Source organism: Neovison vison, chromosome 6, assembly GCF_020171115.1.
Source record: "Neovison vison isolate M4711 chromosome 6, ASM_NN_V1, whole genome shotgun sequence".
Classification (NCBI taxonomy): domain Eukaryota; kingdom Metazoa; phylum Chordata; class Mammalia; order Carnivora; family Mustelidae; genus Neogale; species Neogale vison.
In genome coordinates this window covers 214,779,337-214,800,877 of record NC_058096.1, presented here as the reverse complement: position 1 = coordinate 214,800,877, position 21,541 = coordinate 214,779,337, and the positions used below count along the sequence as shown (strand labels likewise).

Below are 21,541 nucleotides of genomic sequence, written 5' to 3'. Positions count from 1 at the left end.
CTCCACACTTGCAGGTGTTTGCTCCTCCTTGAGCTACAAAGCCTGCATGCCCCATCACTTCCACTCAGGGGCAGGGGAAGGAGGTGACATCAAAGACTGAAAGAGCAAGCTTGAAAAGGTGAAGGGGAGATTAATGAAACAGTTAAACCCACTTCTCTACTGGAGGCCCTCTCAGCACTGTCATTGTCAATCTCTAGGAGGGCAATTCAGGATACCAAGAGTCCTACAATTATTCGACCAGGGAGCCCTTTCCTTTCCATTTGTGGATGACTAGGTTAAGCAGAGATCTGCAGGGTGCTCTCTAGAGAGAAATAAGTCACAAATATTAAACAGTATGAGATCCCTTTCTTTCCAGAACAGGGAACACGAAACAAGGAAGTCCCTCAACAAATTTGTTCCTTGGCAATGAAACTGCCAAGAAAAGCACCAATGGCTGCATCTAACTTCAAAGCCAACAGCTGTTTTTGGAGAATGTTTGAATCAATTACTTCAGATCAGGGCCAGCAAACTTCTGTAAAGGGCCACAGCCAAAACTTTTGCCTTTGTGGGCAGACAGCCTAGCCTCTGTTGTAACTACTCAACTCTGCCACTGCAGTGGGAAAGCAGCCATAGATAATATGTAAACAGACGAACATGGTTATGTGCTAATAAAATTTTATTTATAGACAATGAGATATATATTTCACATAGTATCACATGTCCTGACATTTTATTTGGGCCACAAAATTTTCTCTTTTAATTTCTTCCTCAATCATTTAAAAGTATAAAAAAAATTATTCTTAATTCACAGGCCACACAAAACCAGGTGGCAGCCACAGTTTGCTGACCTCTGGTTTGGATTCCAGATTCTATAACTGAATGGTTTATGTCTTGCACAAGGCCCTCCCAAGGAAATGGAAAGAAAACTCCCTTTCCTCATCTGCAGAATGGCTCTCTTGAGGAACTTGCAGTGGAATAGGGAAAATAAATACAAGGATGTAGGTTTCCTTCATCTTCTATATCCAGTTAGTTTTCAGGACTTCTCAATGATTCCTTCAAAATAGATCCTAAGGCTGGACACTTCTCTCCACCTTCATCAATACCCTGCTACTCTGACCTGTCTCCATCTCTTTCCTGGACCCCTCCAACATCCTCCTTACTGGCTCCACGCTCCACTCTGGTCTCTATAGTCCTTAAGATCCTTTGAGGGCACCTGGGTGGCCCAGTCGGTTTAGCATCTGCCTTTGGTTTGGGTCATGAACCCAGGGTCCTGGGATCAGATCCTGCACTGGGCTCCCTGCTCAGCGGAGAGTCTGCTTCTCCCTCTACCCCTGCCCCCTGCTTGCACTTTGCTCTCTTGCCCTCTCTCAAATACCTTTTTTTTAAAAAAAAATAAGATCCTTTGAAAGCACAAATCCTATCTTGTTGCCCATCTATTCAGAAGGCTCCACAGCTCTTATCACAGAGACGAAATAAAATCCAGAGCCCTTCCCAAGCATTATGGGGCCTTGAGGTCCTTCCTATCTCACCTTGAATGTTCTAGTCCAACTGGCTCTTGCTCCTAGAATGCTCCAGGCCTCCTCCTGCCTCAGGACCTTTGTACCAGACTCTTCCACCTGACTGACATGCTCTCCTCACCTCTACCCCCATTCTCTGCTGCTGGCTGCTTATCATTCAGATCTCCACTTATATGTCACCTTCTTGGGTCTCAGGTGTACTCTCCTCCCTCAACCCCAAGTACTCTGAAGCACACACTCCTATTTTGTTTTCTTCCTGGCCCTGTATTTCCTTGTTTGTTTATTTTCTTGTTCATAGTTCCCCTTTCCTCCATGACCAGAAATACAAGCTCCTCAATAACAGAGACCCTGCCTGCCTTGCCCATTACTGTACCTCCAGCTCCTAGAACACTAATGGGCACATAGTCGGAGCTCAACTTTTACTGTCAAATACGTGTCCCCATGCCAGGAGCACCCTGCTAGTAAGTGTCAAAGGCCAGTTTGAGTTTACCAATTGATGAGCCCTTGTGAACCAGTTCCTGCCTCCTGCCCCTGCCGGCAGCAGGCTTCAGCAGCAGGGGTGGCTGGTGCCCAATGGCCCAGAATGGGGCACCCAGCCCAAGAAGAGCACTGTCCAGTGGCTATCTGCAGACCACGTCCCTGGGGAAGTCTGCCTGGCCCATCCCCGAGCTATTGAGACGTACATGGGGAGGGAAAGGCAAGGACTTCAGCTCCATTCCCACGACACCCACACCCCTGGCTCACCCAGCTGCCTCTTGGAAGCCTTGGGGCTGAGTCTGGGCCCAGGCCCAGGAGAATTTTTCTTTTTGGCTACTCTCCTAAAGCGGCAGAAAGGCTATTCAGGATCAAGGGGAATGACATTTTCTCACTAGAAACTGGAGTCCTGGTATCCAGCTTCCTGGGATCTCTGTCATCTCTGTCATCAGCCCACACAGCCCAGCAAGTGAGTCAACCTTTTAAGCCACTAGGCTCTCACCCAATTCAAAATGATAAAAATAAATGCGAGCGGTGTAATTCAGAGAGCTGAGCAAGAAGGGCCAATTGTGAGAACAGTGGCAGCTAAGAGCATCTGAGCAATTACTAGGTATCTGATGCTCAACATGTATTCTTTTACGGGATCCATAACACAGTGATATGAGCTCAAAATGATTAGCAATGATCACTGCCCCTAGCTTAGACAGGAGGAAACTGAGGTCCAGAGAAGTAAAGTAATGCATCCACAGGCACACAGCTAGAAAGCAGTTGATTGTTTCCAAAAGCAAACCAAACCAGTGCTCTCTACCCTCGCGGAAAGACCCCTTTGGGCTTGGGCCCTTCAAATACAAAAGTTACAGCAGGGGAGAGGCAGTTAACAAGACTAGGTGATCGGTAGTATCACCTTCTGCTCAAAGTTTGCCTTTCCAACAGGTGGTGATGACCTTTCTGGCAGACCTGGCATTTCCATATTGGCACTGAAAATTAATCTCCACCCTTCCTAAGCTTCCAAGGGGTCCTGTCACCTCTCAAAGAGGACCTGGTCTAGAAAAAATCTCTGGAGAAGTGAGACGCTCCCCCGCGCAACCTTATCTCAAATTCTTGAGGGAAAGCTTTAGGAGAGCCTGAAATAATTCTTCTCCTTGAAGTTTAATGATTTTAAAAGAAAAAGGCTGAAATTTGCACACCACCACTCTGCTCTGCTGATGCCAAGCTCCAAAGCAAGACAGAGAACAAGCAAAGTGGACTTGGCCCAGCTGGCTGTTTGAAAAAAATAAACTCTTCCTCAAGCTGGCAGATCCTGTTGCCCGGCAAAGCAGTCGCTCAGATTCTCCTGTAACAAACATGGAACACTTCCCTTTCCCTCTGATCTTGATGTCCTGCGCCTGCCCACGTGGCTCTGGAGGCTGGTACCTCCTCAGTGACATGTGACCCGGTTGACACCAACTTGACTGACACAAAAACATGTGTCTGGCCAAGAGAAGCAGTTTAAGAAATCTAAGAAACTTCCTCGGCGCCATTTGCTAACCATCCCCAGAAGGGGAGACCTTGATGGGTAGAATGGTTAGAAATCAACCCAGCTCCAGAAAACAAATCCTCTGCTCAGGGACACCAGACCTAAGAGCACAGCCCACGGAGAAGCATTCAAGTTTCTGTGCTGTCTCAGTCACCCGAGATCACTCCTCCCTGCCATGGGCTCCGATTTCTGCAAACTAAATCCTCCCGGCTAAAGCCATATTTCTAGCCCACAGCTTCTCCATGAAACTTTGTTCCCCTTTGCCTTCTCTCAGAGAGAAGGCAGATTTATGAGCGGACAGCAGTGTTTGAAATTAAGATTAGCTAACAGTTCTTTCAAACCACATTCAAAAACAGCACATGGGGTAAAAGTTCAAAGATGAGCCCTAAAGAAATTTCTGAAAGGAGTCAGGAGTCCCTGAAATGCAGAAAAGGGACCTCAGCAACGATTCTCCCCACTTCACAGGATGGAAAACTGAGGCCTGAGATGTGGCATACACTGTGTACTGGGAATGACTGGGCAAGAGGAGGGGGGATTCTAAAGCGACGCGGCACAGGTGGCCTCCCATCCCTTTGGCACGCTGTAAGGCCCAGGCGGCAGCTGCCGCACCCGGTTCCCCCCAACCCCCGGAACCCGTCGGCCCCGCCCACACCTACGACCTGGTCCCGCCCACTCACCTCGGCCCCGCCTCGCCCCTCCCTCGCTCCCATTGGCCCAGCCTCCCCAGGCCCGCCTCTTCGCACCTCCCAACATATAAAAGCCCCCCGCCCCGTCCCGCCGACCTCCACTCGCCGCCGGCCTGCTAGCGCCCGCCCCTTGCGGGGGCTGGGCCCCGGACCCCAGGGGCGGGTGGTGTCGCCCCAGCCGGGCCCCGGCCCCCTCCCCCACGGCCCCGACAGTCGCCGCCGCCATTTTGACCGACCGCCCCTTCCCCCCGGACTATGATTATAGCGACACCCGCCGCCTGGGCCCCGCCGCCGTCCCTGGCCCGGCCCGCCACCCTGGGGCCGCCCCGGTTACCTCGGCTTCTTCCTACTTCTGTCCGCAGAAGGGCTTTCCAGAGGTCTCGGAGGCGATGTTGGGAGGGGGACGGAACGTGCCGGGGTCCCTGGGCCGGGTGGGGGGGGTGGGGGTGGGGGTCGGCCGGGCGGTTGTTGTTGTTGACTCGCGTTGCCGGGTTGCTTGGTCGCCACGACTACCGTGGCTATGGCGCCTCCGTTTCCCTCACCGGGGCAACTGTTGCTACCCACCCTACACACGTCACTGGCGGGGGCGGAGTCCCGGGTGATTGGCGGCGCCGAGAGAAGTGATTGGACGGGGCTAGGTCCTGCTCCTAAACTATTGGTCCCAAGTCACGCTTTTCAACACACTCTCGACTTCTCAGCGCTCTGATTCATCGGTGTGCATGTCCATCAAAGAAAACTGAGCCCTCAAAGGCAGGAGAACCCGTCACTCCCGCAAGGAAGCCGCGGCCTAAGAATAAAGGGGTGGGGTCTGTGAGGTAGGGATTGGTTTGCGGCTGTAAAACCTGCCTTATGTTTCCCCTAAGGGGACGTCAGTCTTTTCCAAAGGTTTGCCGCGCTCCCTGGCTGGGAGCCGTGCGCATGCGCGCTACGCAAGGCCAACTGGGAATGGTAGTCCGCTCTGCGTACTTTAAACGCCTTACCAACTGTAAAAGGCGAGAAAGGAAAGCTTTCTTCCTTCAGACTGCTCGCTTCCCCGGCGGGTCAGTTCCTGGCATCGCGCGCTTACGTCGCGGGAGGAATATGGTGACGTGTCCTGTTCTTCTGTGACGTCAGCTGCGGGGGCCGGGCTAGGGGGTTCGATGACGTCACTGGGAGCTCTCACCCTACCCTCATTGCCCTCTGGCGGTGGGATGGTCGTGGGGAACCAAGGTGGGGTTCGGTCCCAGATCCCGTCCCCTGAGCAAACTTCCCCCGCCGCCCCACCCGCGGCCACCTCTGTCTAGACCCGGCCTCCGCGCCTGCTCGCGCTTCCCCGCCCTCTCCAGCCGGGAAAGGTCACAGCTGCCCCGACAGCCGCGGCTATCTCGGCCCCGCAGGCGGTGCGGAGGACCCTGGGAAAGGTCTCCCGCAGGCGGTGGATTTAATTAGAGGCTTCTATCGAGGGCGATAAGCAAAGGTCGGCACCCAGCCCCTCCGGGGGGGAGCTCCGGTTGCCCTTCCCGGCTCCACACCACAGCCCCCACCCCATGGCGCTCCCCAACACCGTCCTCCTCGCCTCCGTTTCCGCCGGCGAGAAGAGACAGAAGCGGGTTAAGATTAGGGTGAGCGCGCCTCGGGCGCCAAAACTCAAGATAAATGACATTCTAATCCACTATTCTTTCCCAGTATTTTTTAAGTATCAAAATTAATGGGAAAAAAATCCATGAAGAGCAAAATACCGAAATTTTAAATAAAGGTAAGATCCGCCAGGACTGAGATTAAGGTAAGGTGAGTCATGCAAGTGCAGGATCGGATCTTGTCTTTTACTTTTTTAAAAACAAAAACGTATTTTAATCATTGAATTTTTTTGCTTTAATTTTGATTTTTCAAAATATTATCTTGATAAGTGAGGGTTTTGGTGTCCCGCTCTTCAAATTTTGCGCCCTCGTCTCCACCAGAAGCGGTGGGGAAAATAAAAGCAAAGACTCAGAGCCCATGGTTCTAATTCGACTTCGGCTGTGTGACAATGAGACAAAGTGTGTCTATCTCCGAGCTTGTTTTGTGGTTCAACCAATTCCACACTTCCTGTGTGCAAGGCCCGGGCTGTAAAAGTAAAGAAAGCAGACAGATCATTAGACCTTGCATTCTACCAGGGGAGACACAATCATTAGTGAAATTAATACATGAGATACGTTTCTGCGGGCTGTAAGAGCACCATAAGACGATTTGGGGAGGAGTGAGAGTCCGTGCTGTAGCCTGTGTCCCCAGAGGAGGGGTCAAGCAAACTGAGCGTGAGTAGTGAGAAGCAAGCCCCATAAAGTTGGAGGGAACTGCAGAGGCAAAAGCCAGGCAGGGAAGGAACAAACATCTGGCTGGGGGAGAATGAGCAAAGAGAAAAGTGGTCAGAGGTGAAGTCAGAGAAATACAGGTAGCCAGATGACTTCTCAGATATCCTCCCAACAACTCAGCAAAGTGGAATATTACCCCCCCCCAAACTAGCTGGGTAAGCAAGCAGCATCTCAGAGGGGGAAGGTGCTCCCTTGGGATCACAGGACTGGAGGCAGCAGAGCCCAGACAGCCTGTCTCCTTTTCTGGGACTTTCCAACGTGCTTTCATGCCCCTGGATATGAACCTCGAAGGAAGAAGCGATGCAGCAGCAGTCCCAACCTGCCTGGAAACACTGGCTGAGCCCCAGCCCTGACAAGTTCCCCCAAGAATTCATGAAACTTCCAGGCATAAGGTGTCCAGGATAAATCCGAGCTGGCAGAGCGAGTCACTCAGCCCTGCAGCTGCGCCACAGGCGGAGGTCCCGGGGCCAGTCCTGTGGGGAATGGGGACTAGAAGCCCTATTTCCACCTCCCCCCCATTTCCCCACCTTTCTGGCATCCCTAAGCCCCAAGGTGGGCACAGCCAAGCCTGAAAATTATTTCTTCAATCACAAATATTCATCATAAGCCTTTGTGGCAGGGAAGACAGTGTGGGCTAGAAATGTTCTAATTTTTTTTTTTAATCTGATAGTACTTGCATGGGTATATAAAGATGCCCTGAGCTCTCCATTCAAAGACTGTGTACTTGGGGCACCTGGGTGGCTCAGTGAGTTAAGCATCTGACTTTTGATTTCAGCTCAGGTCATGATCTCAGGGTCGTGAAATCAGGCTCTGTGTAGGACTCTGCACTCAGTGTGGAGTGTGCCTGTCCCTCTCCCTCTGCTCCTCCCCTTGCTCGCACTCTCTTTCTCAAGTAAATAAAAATAAAATCATTTAAAATATCTGTGCACTTTATGTACGTTATGCTCCAATTTGAAAGTTAAAAACACGTACTACACACATTATACTATTGGAAGTGGCTGTTTGACCAACGCCTTTCAGACACACTGGTACTTAAAAGTAAGGGATTAAGGATGGTCTTGCCTCCCCAGTGTTAGCTGTAGTGGTCACTAACAGCCCAAGAAGAATGCCAGCTTAAAAATTTAGGAGGAATGGGAGAATTAGAAAAATCCCCATTTTCTGGAGCACCTGGGTGACTCAGTTGGTTAAGCGTCTGCCTTTGGCTCGAGTCATGATCCCAGGGTCCTGGGATTGAGCCCCACATCGGGCTCCCTGCTTGGTGGGGAGTCTGCTTCTCCCTCTCCAGCTCTCCAGTGCTTGTGTTCCCCCCCTCGCTATTTTTGTCATAAAAAATATATATTTTTAAGATTTTATTTATTCAACAGACAAATCACAAGTAGGCAGAGAGAGAGGAAGGGAGCCCCCCCCCCCCCCGCCAAGCAGAGAGCCCAATGCAGGGCTCCATCCCAGGACCTTGGGATCATGACCAGAGCCAAAGGCAGAAGCTTTAACCCACTAAGCCACCCAGGTGCCCCAATAAATAAATAAATAATTTTAAAAAAGAAAAATCTCCATTTTGCAAAAGTTGAGAAAATTAGTGATTTTGGCAGTGATCATCAGTGGGCATTATAAAGGGTCAGGTGAAGGGATGATAGGGAACAAAACGCACACCGGGTGCCGGGTGGCTTGCTGGATATAGAAGAGTGGACTTCATCACGGAAGCCAGACTGTCACCAGCGCTAGTTGCAATGAAGCTCTGCACCACAGGAAAGGGACCTGTGGCCTCAGAAGTAAGTTCACAGTTTCCCCTATGACACATCTTGCCAAAATGTTAAACCTGACTCTGATTAAGTCTCTCAACCTAACATCCAGTTTGCACAAAATGGAAAGAAGAGAGACAAATGTCCACATCAGGGGGCCCTGGGTGGCTCAGTCTATAGGGCATCTGACTCTTGGTTTTGGTTCTGGTCATGATCTGGGGGTCATGGGATCAAGCCCCTTGTCCGGCTCTGAGCTCAGCAAGGAGTTTGAGATTATTCGTCCCTCTCCCTTTGCCCCTCCCTGCTCCTCTAAAATAAATAAAATCTTAAGACAAAACCAACAACAAAAAAACAAAAAGCAAAAGAAAACATCAGGAAGCAACAGATAAATCCAGAGCAGAGGGTGGGCTGTCTCTTCAATAAGTCAGTCCCAGAAAAAAGGAGTGGGGATATTCCACGGCTAAATTGCTCTTTGTGGCGAGGGACTGTCCTCTGCATCATAGGATACTGGGCAGTATCCTGGCCACCATGAGACGCCAGGAGCACCCTCCCTCTCTTGCCAAATGGCTCTGGCTAACATTTCCAGTACTGTGTTGAATAAAAGTAATGGCAACAGGTACCCTTCTCTTGTTCCTATGTTAGAAGAAAAGCTTCCAGTGTTTCACCAGTGAGTATGATGTCTGCTGTGGGCTTGTCAAAGATGGCCTTTATCATGTTGAGCTGTTTTCCCTCTGTGCCCAGTCTGTTGAGAGTTTTCATCATGAAAATATATTGAATTTTGTCAAATGCTTTTCTGCATCTATAGAGATGATCATATGACTTTTATCATTTTGTTAATGTGGTGTATCACATTGATTTGCAGATACTGAGCCGTTCTAGCATCCCTGGAATAAATCCCTCTTAATCATGGTGTGCGATCCTTTAAATGTATTGTTGAGTTTGGTTCACTAATATTTTGGTGAGGATTTTTGCACCTGTATTCGTCAGGGATATTGACCTATGATTTTCCGTGTGGTTATTAAAACTAAAAGTAACTGAAGTAAAAATGCAATGAACAATTTAGTTCCTTATTCCTCCCGAACTCATTTCAAGCACCCAATAACCACATGTACCCTGTGGCTACCATGTTGGAAAGCACAGATATAGAACACTCCCATGATTGTAGAAAGTTCTATTGACCTGGGCTGCTCTAAATCAATCCTGAAAAGATGTTTCAGAGACTCAGGGAAACTTGAAATATGTGTGTGGTATAAGATGATAGTGAATAATGATTGTACATTTGTCTTTGTGTAAATATCCTTATTTTCCAGAAAGGTATGCAATGGTATTTAGAGATAAAAACTGATGTCATAAGGTTGAAATGAGATAGTGTGTTTAAAACACCTAGCACAAAACCAGGCACCCATCAAATCCTTAATAAATGTTAGTGTTCATTAATATAAAAGTATGGAGAAAGGGCAAATTGAGAAAAATATTTACAATTCATTTTACAACCAGACAGTAAATATCCTTCATATATAAAGAACCCCTCGAAATCAAGAAGAAAAAGATCAACAACCCAAAAAATAATGGATAAAGAAGGTGGCCAGAGAGGAAAGAGAAAATGATAATAGTTCTGGAACATATGGAATATGTTCCATGGCACTTGTGGAAGAGAAATGTAAATATTCTCCATTCTGACATACCATTTTCCATCCTTTATACTGGCAAAAATCCAAAGATTGATACACTCTGTCAATGAGGCTATAGAGAAACAAAAGTCTCCTTAGTTGCCAGAAGGAGTGGGAATTAATGTATCCCCCAAAGGGAAAATTTGAAATGTCTATAAAAAGCACAAATACACAGGGGCGACTGAATGGCTCAGTCAGTAAAGCCTTGGACTCTTGATTTCGGCTCAGGTCATGCTCTCAGGGTCATGAGGTCGAGCCCCACTTTGGGCTCCAAGGTCAGCAGGGGATCTGGTTGAGATTCTCTCTCTGCCTCTACCCCTCCCCTTGCTCTCACTCTCTCAAATAAATAAATCTTAAAAAAAAAAAAAAAAAAAAAAAAAAGCACAGTGCTCCTGAGTGGCTCAGTTGGTTAAGCATCTGCCTTTGGCTCAGGCTGTGGTCCTGGGGTTCCAGATCAAGCCCCGCGTCTGGCTCCATGCTCAATGGGGAGTCTGCTTCTCCCTCTGACCCCCCCACCCCCACATTTTCTCTCTCTGTCTCCCTCAAATAGATAGATAAAATTTTTTTAATAAGTAAAAATAAAAAATAAATGAGATTTTTAAAAAGCATAAATACATATATTCTTCAAGCCCGAAATCTCACACTGGGGAATTTTTCCACTGATACACTCACATATGTGTGAACTGATGTGTCTACAAAGTTTTTCACTGCAGTGTTAGCTTAAAAACAAATGGATGGGAAAATGTCCATCTCTGGGAGTGAAATTAACTAGGGGGCATCCACACAGCAGAATACTATGTAGCTGTAGAAAAATAACAAAGTGTACAGAGAGAGTTTTATTTATTTATTTTTTTTATAAGTTGGGGTGGAGCAGAGGGAGAGGAAGAATCTTAAGCAGGACCAGCGTGGACCCAGATACAGGGTACAACCAGGTACAACCCTAAGCTCAGGTACTGAGCCAAAAGGTACTGAGTACCAACTTAGGTACAACCCTAAGCTCATGACCTGAGCCAAAATCAAGGGTTAGATGCTGAACTGACTGAGCCATCCAGGTACCCCTGAAAAGAATTTTGATAAGATGAGATCTCCTGCATTTATTAAGTGGCCAGGGGGTGGGGGAAGCAAGGTGTAGCAGAGTGTGTGAAGCAAGCTACCTTGGATTGAAATTGCACGTGGATGAACTCGAAAACATTGTTCTAACTGCAAGAAGACAGACACTAAAGGACAAATACCATATGAGTCTAAATACACAAGGTAAATAGAATAGGCAAATCCAGAGACAGAAAGGGAGGATGGTGGGCATCAGGGGCTGAGCGGAAGTGTGGGGGAAATGGGGAGTTAGTATTTAGTGGGGACAGAGTTTCAGTTTGGGAAGACAAAGACCTCTGAAGGTGGATGGTGGTGACGGCTGCACACTATACATGTGATGTATTTAATGCTACTGAGTGAGACACTTAAAATGGGTTAAAGTGATATATTTTATGTTATACATATTTTACAACAAACAATTTTAAATGCTCCAAATTATGTAAAGACAGGTGTGGGGGGGGGCGGATAAGAACCTATATTCGTATTTGTTTGTACAGGTGCATAGAAATTCTGAAAAGATACTCAGGGGGCGCCTGGGGAGCCCAGTTGGTTAAGCAGCTGACTCCTGAATTCAGCTCAGATAATGATCTCCGGGTTTGGGGACTGAGCTCCGCATCTGGCTTTGAGCTCGACAAGGAGTCTGCTTGAGAATTCTCTCCCTCTCTTTCCTTCTGCCTCTCCCTCCACATGAGAACTCTGTCTCTGTCTCTCTAAAATAAGTAAATTAGGGACCCCTGTGTGGCTCAGTAGGGTAAGCCTCTGCCTTCGGCTCAGGTCATGATCTCGGGGTCCTGGGATCAAGTCCCGCATCAGGCTCCCTGGGGAAGCCTGCTTCCCCCTCTCTCTCTGCCTGCCTCTCTGCCTACTTGTGATCTCGCTTTCTCAAATAAATAAATAAATAAATAAACAAATAAATCTGGAACCCCTGGGTGGCTCAGTTGGTTAAGCATCTGACCTAGGCTCATGTCTAGGTCTCAGGGTCCTGGGATCAAGTCCTGTGTGGGGCTCCCTGCTCAGTGGGGAGTCAGTGTGTTCCTTTCCCTTTGCTTCTCCTCCTGCTTGTGCTCTTTTTCTCTGTCAGATAAATATATTAAAAAATAATAATTTATTAATATAAATAAATAAATAAATAAGTGTGTGTGTGTGTGTGTGTGTGTGTGTGTGTGTGTGTGTTTTAAAGAAGAAGAAGAAAAGAAAGATACTCAGGAAATCAAGAGCAGTGGGTTACCTGGAGGGGAAAGGAAGGGTCTGAGATTGGGAAGGAGATATTGCAGCATAAACATTCTTATACTTTTTGTTTCTTTCTTTTTTTTTTTTTTTTATTTATCTGACAGAGAGAGATACAACGAGAGTAGGAACATGAGTAGAGGAACTGGGAGAGGGAGAAGCAGGCTTCCTGCCAAGCAGGGAGCCTAGTGCGGGGCTTGATCCCAAGACTAGGGGATCATGACCTGAGCCTAAGGCAGACGCTTAATGACTGAGCCACCCAGGAGCCCCACACTTTTTGTTTCTTGATGCACCAGAATGTACTGACCATTCAGAAATAGGATTAGTTAAGAACTTTGGAGAGAGTGGCTTTGTTTGGGATTGGTAAAAGTTGGGTGCATTTTTATGCTGACTGAAAACAATAATGATGAAAATAATAATAATAATATTGGGAGCATATAACATTTCCAGATTCTTCTTTTTTTTTTTTTTTAAGATTTTATTCATTTATTTGGGATAGAGAGAGCATGAGAGAGAGAGCATGAGCCAGAGGACAGAGGGAGAGAGAGAAACAGACTCCCCACTGGACAGGGAGCCCAGTGCAGGGCTCAATCCCAGAACCCCAACATCATGACTTGAGCCAAAGGCAGATGTTCCACCGACTGAGCCACCTAGGCGCCCCCCTGATTCTTATGTATTAGTTTCTTACAGCTGCTGTTACAGTTTGCCACTGTATTGGGTGGCTTACAAAAACAGAAATTTATTCTCTTACAGTTCTAGAGCCTGGAAGTCTGAAATCAAGCTGTTAGCAAGGCCATGCTCCCTCCATCTCTAGGGCAAGATCCTTCCATGTCTCTTCCAGCCTCTGGTGGCTCCAGACATGACTTGGCTTCTTCATGTACATCATTCCAATCTCTGCCTCTGTCTTCCCATGGCCTTGACTCTTCTGTTTGTCTTCAGCACCTGTCCTTGGATTTAGGGTCCAACCAGATAATCCAGGAGGATCTCATCTCTAAGTCCTTAATTATATATGCAAAGACCCTTTTCCCAAATAATATCATGTTCCAAGTTCCCGAGGGTGAGCAGACAGAGCTATCTTTCTGCGGGTCACATGCAATCCACTGCATTTCAGTGTGTGCTATGCGTGGAGCTGAGCGCTTTGCAAAAATGTCACCGAAGTCCCCGAACAGGCCCGTGAAGGACATGTGCTTATTAACTCCATCTTCCCAATGAACTCAGAGAAGTGCCATGCCTGGCTCAAAGTCACAGGGGAACTGGAATTTTTTTTAAGATTTTATTTATTTATTTGGCAGAGATCACAAGTAGGCAGAGAGGCAGGCAGAGAGAGAGGGGAAACAGGCTCCCCGCTGAGCAGAGAGCCCGATGCGGGGCTCGAACCCAGGACCCTGGGATCACGACCTGAGCCAAAAGCAGAGGCTTTAACCCACTGAGCCACCCAGGTGCCCCTGGAATTTTTTTTTTAAGATTTTATTTATTTATTTGACAGAGAGACATCACAAGTAGGCAGAGAGGCAGGCGGAGAGAGATGGGGAAGCAGGCTTCCTGTTGAGCAGAGAGCCCAATGCGGGATTCGATCCCAGGACCCTGAGATTGTGACCTGAGACAAAGGCAAGAGGCTTAACCCACTGAGCCACCCATGACCCCCGGGAGCTGGAATTTGAATGCAGCTCTATTGGGCTCAAAACTCGGACTCTGTGTGAGGCACAGAACAGCCTTCCCATTCTGGGCCTGTCAGTCACAATCAGACAAGCCGCCATTACTTCCTGGCGTGACCTTTCCCAGCCTGTGAGCTAGGCACTGGGGATATGGAGAAAAGGGCAGGAGGGTACACCTCTGGAGGGTCGCCAGGAGAAGAGGAGGTGGAGGGGAGTCTATTATTCATCAGCCCTTTCAAATCAATACGATCAGATATGACTCCTGCCTTCTGGCGCATCGCCTTGGCCCAAGACACCACAAGGGGCAGATAAGGCCAGGAGTTTGTCATAAGGAAAAGGACAACGGAATAAACTTTGAATCCAAAGGGTACGTGTCAGGAAGAAATGACATTTAAACAGCACTTACTGCCTGCCACAGAGGGTTTTAAGATGGTCTCATTGATTCTTTCCTACTTAACAAGTGAGAAAACCAAGGGAGAGAGAGGTTAAGTGACTTGCCTATGGTCACCCAGCAGGAAAGAGGCAGAGATGGAATTCCAGCCCAGCTCAGCCCATCGCCAGAGCCCCTATTGTTGTTTATTTAAGTTGGGCTGAAACTGATAAACATAAAATTAACTGTGTTAAAGCGAACAATTCGGTCACATAGAGTATATTCACGATGTTGTACCCACACTACCTCTGTCCAAAACATCTTCACCCCCCAAGTTATACCCAGTGGTGATTACTCCCCATTCTGTCCTCCCAGCCTCCACCAGCAACCACCAGTGGGCTTTCTGTCTCTATGGATGTGCCTGTTTTGGGTCATTTTAGATCAACAGAATCATGTAATATGGGACCTTCTGGCTCTGGCTTCTTTCACTAGATGTACTGTTTTCAGGGTTCATCCACATTATAACTATCAGGGGGCATCTGTGTGGCTCAGTGGGTTAAAGCCTCTGCCTTCAGCTCAGGTCATGATCTCAGGGTCCTGGGATCGAGTCCCGCATCGGGCTCTCTGCTCAGCAGGGGGCCTGCTTCCCTTCCTCTCTCTCTGCCTGCCTCTCTGCCTACTTGTGATCTCTCCTGTCAAATAAAAAAATAAAATAATAAAAAAATAAAAAATCTTTAAAAAAAATAAACACATGCATACAAATAGCACTGAAGTGGTTAATTTTATGTATAGGAATTTTATCCCAATATTTTATTTTATTTAGATTTTATTTATTTGAGAGAAAGAGCATGCACAAGCAGGGGGAGAAGCAGAGGGAGAGGGACAAGCAGACTCCTTGCTGAACTCCCCAAAGTGGGGCTCTATCTCATGACCCTGAGATCATGACCAAGAGTTAGACACTTAACCCACTGAGCCACCCAGGTGCCCTTATTTCAGTATTTTTATTATTGTTATTTTTTAAAGATTTTATTTATTTATTTGTCAGAGAGAGTGAGCACAAGCAGGGGGAGTGGCAGGTAGAGGGAGAAGCAGGATCCCTGCTGACCAAGGAATGTGACATGGGACTCAGTCCCAGGACCCTGAGATTACAACCTGAGCAGAAGGCAACTGAGCCATCCAGACGTCCCTTATTTTTATTTTTTAAAATATTTTATTTATTGGGGCGCCTGGGTGGCTCAGTGGGTTGGGGCCTCTGCCTTTGGCTCAGGTCGTGATCCTAGGGTCCTGGGATCGAGCCCCACATCGGGCTCTCTGCTAGGCAGGGAGCCTGATTCCTCCTCTCTCTGCCTGCTTCTCTGCCTACTTCTGATCTCTGTCAAATAAATAACTAAAATCTTTTTAAAAATATATATTTTATTTATTCAATTGAGAGAGCGAGTGATTGAGAGAGGAGAGAGCACAGGCCAGGGGATGGAGGAGCAGAGAGAGAGAGAGAGAGAGAGGAGCAGACTCCCCGCTGAACAGGAAACCTGATGCAGGACTTGATCCCAGGATCCCGCAATCAGGACCTGAGCTGAAGGCAGACGCTTAACTAACTGAGCCACCCAGGGCTCCCTACCCCCCCCAAAAAAAGAACACTATTAGCTGAGAGGACCTAAAAACAATGCCCTGCCCACCCCATCCCCCATCCCCAATAGTGATGAGCACAGCCAGCACCCCAATCTTGACTTTTCAGTGCCATTCTCCAATAAAGGGAATCCAGACTCTTTGGGAAAGTGGCTGATTCTAGCTAGGACTGGGACAGGGAAAACACAAGGCAAGCCCCATATTTCTCATTGTGCCAGACAATAAGAAGCACTAAAAATCTAAAAAACAAAATCAGACAAATACTGTGGAGTCATGTCAAAAGTACATTGCATGAAATGAAATGCTTAGAGCAAGGGACAATTGAAAGAGCTCCCAGTGGCCACAGCTGGAACAATTTGGGCAACAAAATAAATAACAATAGTGTTGCATTATAATCCAAAGGATACAATAACTGTTTACAAGTCCATACTGGCATAAATAAATGACTGGATAAACAAATAATTGGAGACAGAACAGCTCTTCCTTCCAGAAGTCCAAATCATAAATAATGGTACATGTAGAAGTAATGGGGCAATGGAAAATTACTAATAAACAAAACAGACAGTATGGGAATAATTTCTATACACACAGTCCCCTCAGAATGCTAAAATCAGTGGGTAGACTTTAAATGGAAATGGGATTGGGACACCTGGGTGGGGAAGTACGTTAAAGGTCTGCTTCTTGATTTCAGCTCAGGTCATGATCTTAGGGTTGTGGGATCCAGCTGTGTCAGCTCCCACTCATCAGGGAATCTGCTTGGGGTCCTCTCTCCTTCCCTCAACCTCTGTGCCTCCTCCCTCCCCACTGTGCCTGTGAACTCTCTCTCTCAAAAGAAAAAAAAATTAACTCTTAAAAAAATAATAAAATAGGGGCACCTGGGTGGCTCAGGGGGTTAAAGCCTCTGCCTTTGGCTCAGGTCATGATCCCAGGGTCCTGGGATGGAGCCCCGCATCAGGCTCTCTGCTCAGCGGGGAGCCTGCTCCCCCTCTCTCGTTGCCAGCCCCTCTGCCTACTTGTGATCTCTCTCTTTCTCTCTCTCTCTCTGTGTCAAATACATAAATTTTTAAAAATCTTTAAAAAATAATAAAATTAAGGGAAACAGAATCTTCTCATAGCCTTAAAATGTTTCATCCCAAACATTTCTCAATTACTACACTTTTAACCTATGTCCACAAATTCTTCTAAAATGCTCCCTTCCCAAAAGGTCAAGATTAATTCCTCTGTCTTGGTGGGAGGCTGGAAATGTTTTCTGGACCCGAGTCATGGTTTCAAAGTCTGTTTGGTTTGTGAAAATTCTTCCAGGTGTCCCCTTATAATTGGTGCATTTTTCCTTAGGTGTAGTCCTACTTTGACCAAAAGTTCAAATTGTTAGAATACAAAAGGAAATCAAAAAAGGAAAGAAAAGGAGACAAAGAACTATCTGTCTCAGGTAACACCCCCCCCCTCCCGTGAGTGTTAGAATTGTACCGAAAAGCAAAGTAGTGATGACGGGAAGGCAGGATGGTGGCTACCTCCGGTGGGGGGGGGGGAGGGCGGGGTTGTGAGCAGAGAGGATACGCAGCAGGGGGTGTCTATGCTCCTGGCAACTTCCTACTTCCGGACCTGAGTGATGCTATCGTGGGTGTCCTGTTTATGATTCCTTAAATTTTACGTTCGTGTGGTGTCCTGGAGCCAGCCTGCTCCAACTTGTGAGAACTGATGGTGAACTTTTCAGGACTTTGGTGACCACACTGACATCCCATTGAGCTTGAAATTGACCAGAAATCAAATCAACATCTGCTACAAATCAGGGTCTTTTTTTTTTTTTTCTTTTGTCTGGAGAACCCATTTGTAAACATTTCCCAGCACATCACAGCTTCTCTATGTACATTAATTAAGCATATAAAAATTATTATTATCATTTTTAAAAAAAATTTTTAAAAGATTTTATTTATTTATTTGACAAAGAGACACACAGCAAGAGAGGGAACACAAGCAAGGGCATAGAGAGAGGTAGAAGCAGGCTTCACTGAGCAGGGAGCCCGATGCAGGGCTCTAATCCCAGACCCTGGAATCATGACCTGAGCCGAAGGCAGATGCTTAACCATTGAGCCACCCAGGCACCCCCAAATTATTATTTTTTAATTGTGGTAGAAATACACATAGAATTTGCCATCTTAACCATTTTTAAAACCCAGTGACATCAAGCACATTCACCATCCATCTCTAGAACACTTTTCATCTTGCAAAATTGAAACTCTGTCTCCATAATAGTATTTTTTAATCCTTAAAACTTTCCGTTAGAGGGCATGGATTCTGGAGCCAGATGGCTCTTTTGGAATCTGCATCTCCACTCCCTGCCCCCCTTACTAGCTGAGCCTGGGCACCTTCTAGCACCGCTCTGTGCCTCGGTTTCCTTGCCTGTAATATGGGAATAATCTTAGTCCTAATCTCCGAGTCCAGTGGCTCTCAAAAGCATGGTTTCTGGACCACCACAGTACCAGCAAGGATTGGAAATGTGTTGCAAATGCAGATTCTCAAATGCTCTGTAAATAGGGCCCAAGAGGTTAAAGCACTCTTTTAAAATAGGGTTTTAACAAGCCCTTCAGGAGATTAAGAGGCTTGCTCAAATTTGAGAACCATATCAGAGGTTATTGGAAGAATCGAGTAGATATAAAATACTTCGAGAGGTGCCTGGCCTTGCAGCACAGCCCATACTTTGGAAATGCTCATTATCATTGTTGATATTATTCATAGAGGAGGTCCTGCCCTATGGGGGGGTGTCTGGCTGTGTCCTGTCTTCCAGTGTGGTGGGGTCTGGATTCCTGGTCTCTGCTGAACTGAGACCTTCTCGCCTCTCTGTTGAAGATGACAGTGAGCTGGACCACGTCACTCCATCCATGGTTAAAGGTTATCGCTCGGTCCTGGAAACGGGAAAGGTCGGGGTGGGGGGGCCATGCCCTCATCCCCTCTGCTGAAGGAGATAAAGGAGGTCACTTTCCTTCTCCATGATGGGTGGGGAGAGCCAGTATGTATAAATGGGGGGGCCAGGAGGCAGCAGAGACACAGACACCCAGGGAAGTGCCTCGCTGTGCCCCAGAGTCACAGGTGTCCTGTCCAGCATGGCCAAGCGCCCGCTGCTGTTGCTGCTGCTAACTGTGTGGGTGCTGGCTGGGGAGCTGTGGCTGACGTCTGAGGCCCGAGCATCGCCCTACGGGGTGAAGCTCTGCGGCAGGGAATTCATCCGGGCAGTCATCTTCACCTGCGGGGGCTCCCGGTGGAGACGGTCGGACATCCTGGCCTCTGAAGCTGCAGGTGAGGCTGCGAAGGGAGGGGGTGGGGGGAGGGGGTGGGTGGACAGTGGATGGAACACGGGATGGTCCAAAGAGCCAGGGACGGGGCAGAAGAGTCCTGTCCTACTACATGCAACTGGGGAAACTTGCCCAGGCCTCAAAGCTGGGCAGAGGTGAGGGGAGCCAGTTAACGGAGCTGGGATGGGGGAGGAAAGCCATCCACACTCTCTAGCCATCACAGAACTCACTGCTATTTCTGGAGCACCTGCCCAGTGTGAGCCTACCTTACGGAAGAAGGCTGCTGCTTGCACAACTCCTAGGATGGGGGATGGGGGTGTGAGGGGAGACGCGATTTAGAAACCCACCTTGAAGTGCCTTCTAGCCTCTGAGGAAGATAGCAGGGGGCTACACAAGGCCAGATTTTGCCACCTAGCAGGTGACTCTCCTAACGAGTTGATTACCCTCTCCAAGCCCCTTTTATCTGAAAATAGGAGGCACAGTCTGTAAATCTCCCAGGATGGTTAAGTGACGACACTGAGTCCAAAGCAGATTCGGACACCGTCTAAACTGGGTGGGGGTCTCTGTCAGAGCTCAAGCGGGGGGCGTGGGGCCTTGTTTCATGAGGGGCAGGAGCTGGAAGACACACTGCCTGGGTCAAGTAGCAGCCCTACAACTTCATAGCTGGGTTTTCTTGTGTAAGATAGTCCACCAGATGGTGTCTTGGGGTTCTCGTCTGGAAACTGGGGATGATAACAGCTGCACCCACCTCATGGGGTTGTCAGGAATATAGGAGTTAATCCACTAAATCCTTTAAAGCAGTATCTGGCACACAGTAGGTGCTCAATAAATATCAGTGCTATTTTTGAGTGCTTCTCATATGCCAGACACTGTTCGAGGCTTTTCTGTGGGTATTAATTATCTCATCTACTCCATAAAAAACTCTAGAAGACAGGAGTTACTACCTCCCCCACTTTGCAGAGGAAACCGAGAGTCAGAGAAGTAAATTCATTTGCTCAGGATTGTAAACTCAGAGAGACTGGATGGGTGCTTAGCTCTGCTCCCAAACACACGTTCTTTTTTTTTTTTTTTTTTTTTAAAGCGCCCCATTTTATTATTTTTTAAACTTAGATTTATTTATTGATTTTAGAGAGAGAGAGAACTAGCCTGAGTGGGGGGGAGGGGCAGATCTGGAGAATCCTCAGAATCCTCAGAATCCTCAGAATCCTCAAGGAGACTCCACTTCACCGAGTGAGGCTTGACCCATGACCCTGAGATCATGACCTGAGCCAGAATCAAGAGCTGGATGCTTAACCGATGGGAGCCACCCAGATGCCCCCCAAAACACATGTTCTTAACCATCAGTTTCTCAATAAAGAGTAGGAGAAGAGAAATGGCAAGAGAGGAAAGGCAAGCTCGGTGAGGTTGAATAATTTGCGCATCAAACCTGGAGCCCAGGCCTGAATAGAATAAAACTTTTGGCTGTGAGGCTGCATCACAAGAATCCAAGTAGCTAGGCCAGCCAGACTGTGCGTTTGACAGAAGCTGAGTCCCAAGCACTAACTCTTTTCATCTTCCCGCTTACCAGATGCAGACTCGGACCCAGACAGTGAGGGGGATGAGGCAGTAGCCTCCAGCGAGTGGTTGGCCCGGACCAAGAACCCCCTGGCTTTCTATGGGAGTGAACCCGTCTGGCAGGGAGCTCCGGGGGCTCTGCGCGGTGGCCGCGATGTCGTGGCGGGTCTCTCCAGCAGCTGCTGCAAGTGGGGGTGCAGTAAGAGTGACATCAGCAGCCTCTGCTAGACCAGGGACTGGGCGGCCAGGGGCCCTGGGTCCAGCTGGGCACCCACCTCTGGCCTCTCATGCATTCATTCATCAGCAAGTCAGGTCAGGTGCTTGCACTTGGACACAGTCACCCCTCAATGACCCTGACCTTTGACCAGCCTATCCTGACCCTGAGCAAACTGCACCTACCTGGCCAAATGGGAACCTCTGACCCTGACCCCTGACCTCTCCCCAGGCCATATCACCTCTTTGCCTGGCCTGCATGTTCTCTGCTGCTGTGGTGCCCCGACTCTACCCCAACCGATCTACCCTCATCCAGACCTTTGCCCCCACTGATTCTCTTGCCCAAACTGCGGCCACCGTCTCCTGACCAGAGCAAATTATGCTCCTGCTCCAGATCCCAGCCTTTGCCCACTCCTTTCACCCTGCCTTCCTCCCCCTCCCCCTTCACCTGCTGGGGTTCCCAGGCTGGAGACCCTAGAGCTGGTGGTGGGAGCCCTGGGTTCCTTCACATCCTGGGGTGGGAGTCTGAGTGGGAGGAAGGATCAGAACCTTCTTCAACCCCCAAAATAAAAGTTCCAAAGGACTTCGCGGCGGCGTGCCTGTGTGTGT

At 48.1% G+C, this 21,541-nt stretch overlaps 2 protein-coding genes across 2 annotated transcripts in view; one reads left to right on the top strand and one right to left on the bottom strand.

Moving 5' to 3' along the window:
• RFX1 (regulatory factor X1) overlaps positions 1-4,698 on the bottom strand; it is a 30,880-nt gene extending 26,182 nt beyond the window's left edge. Inside the window, exon 1 of the mRNA XM_044254048.1 lies at positions 4,507-4,698. The gene's annotated coding sequence lies outside the window, so the exon portion shown is untranslated. The remainder of the gene's footprint in view (positions 1-4,506) is intronic.
• Positions 4,699-18,976: 14,278 nt separating this feature from the next.
• On the top strand, positions 18,977-20,947 carry RLN3 (relaxin 3). Its single transcript, XM_044254047.1, has 2 exons — positions 18,977-19,173; positions 20,722-20,947. Exons 1-2 carry the CDS (start codon positions 18,977-18,979, stop codon positions 20,945-20,947), a joined length of 423 nt encoding a protein of 140 aa, XP_044109982.1.
• Positions 20,948-21,541: the final 594 nt, after the last annotated feature.

Coding starts and splice junctions, on each gene's coding strand:
- RLN3 (XM_044254047.1), top strand. CDS start 18,977: ATGGCCAAGCGCCCGCTGCTGTTGCTGCTGCTAACTGTGTGGGTGCTG. Junction 19,174..20,721: donor GCCTCTGAAGCTGCAGGTGA/GGCTGCGAAGGG, acceptor CTTTTCATCTTC/CCGCTTACCAGATGCAGACT.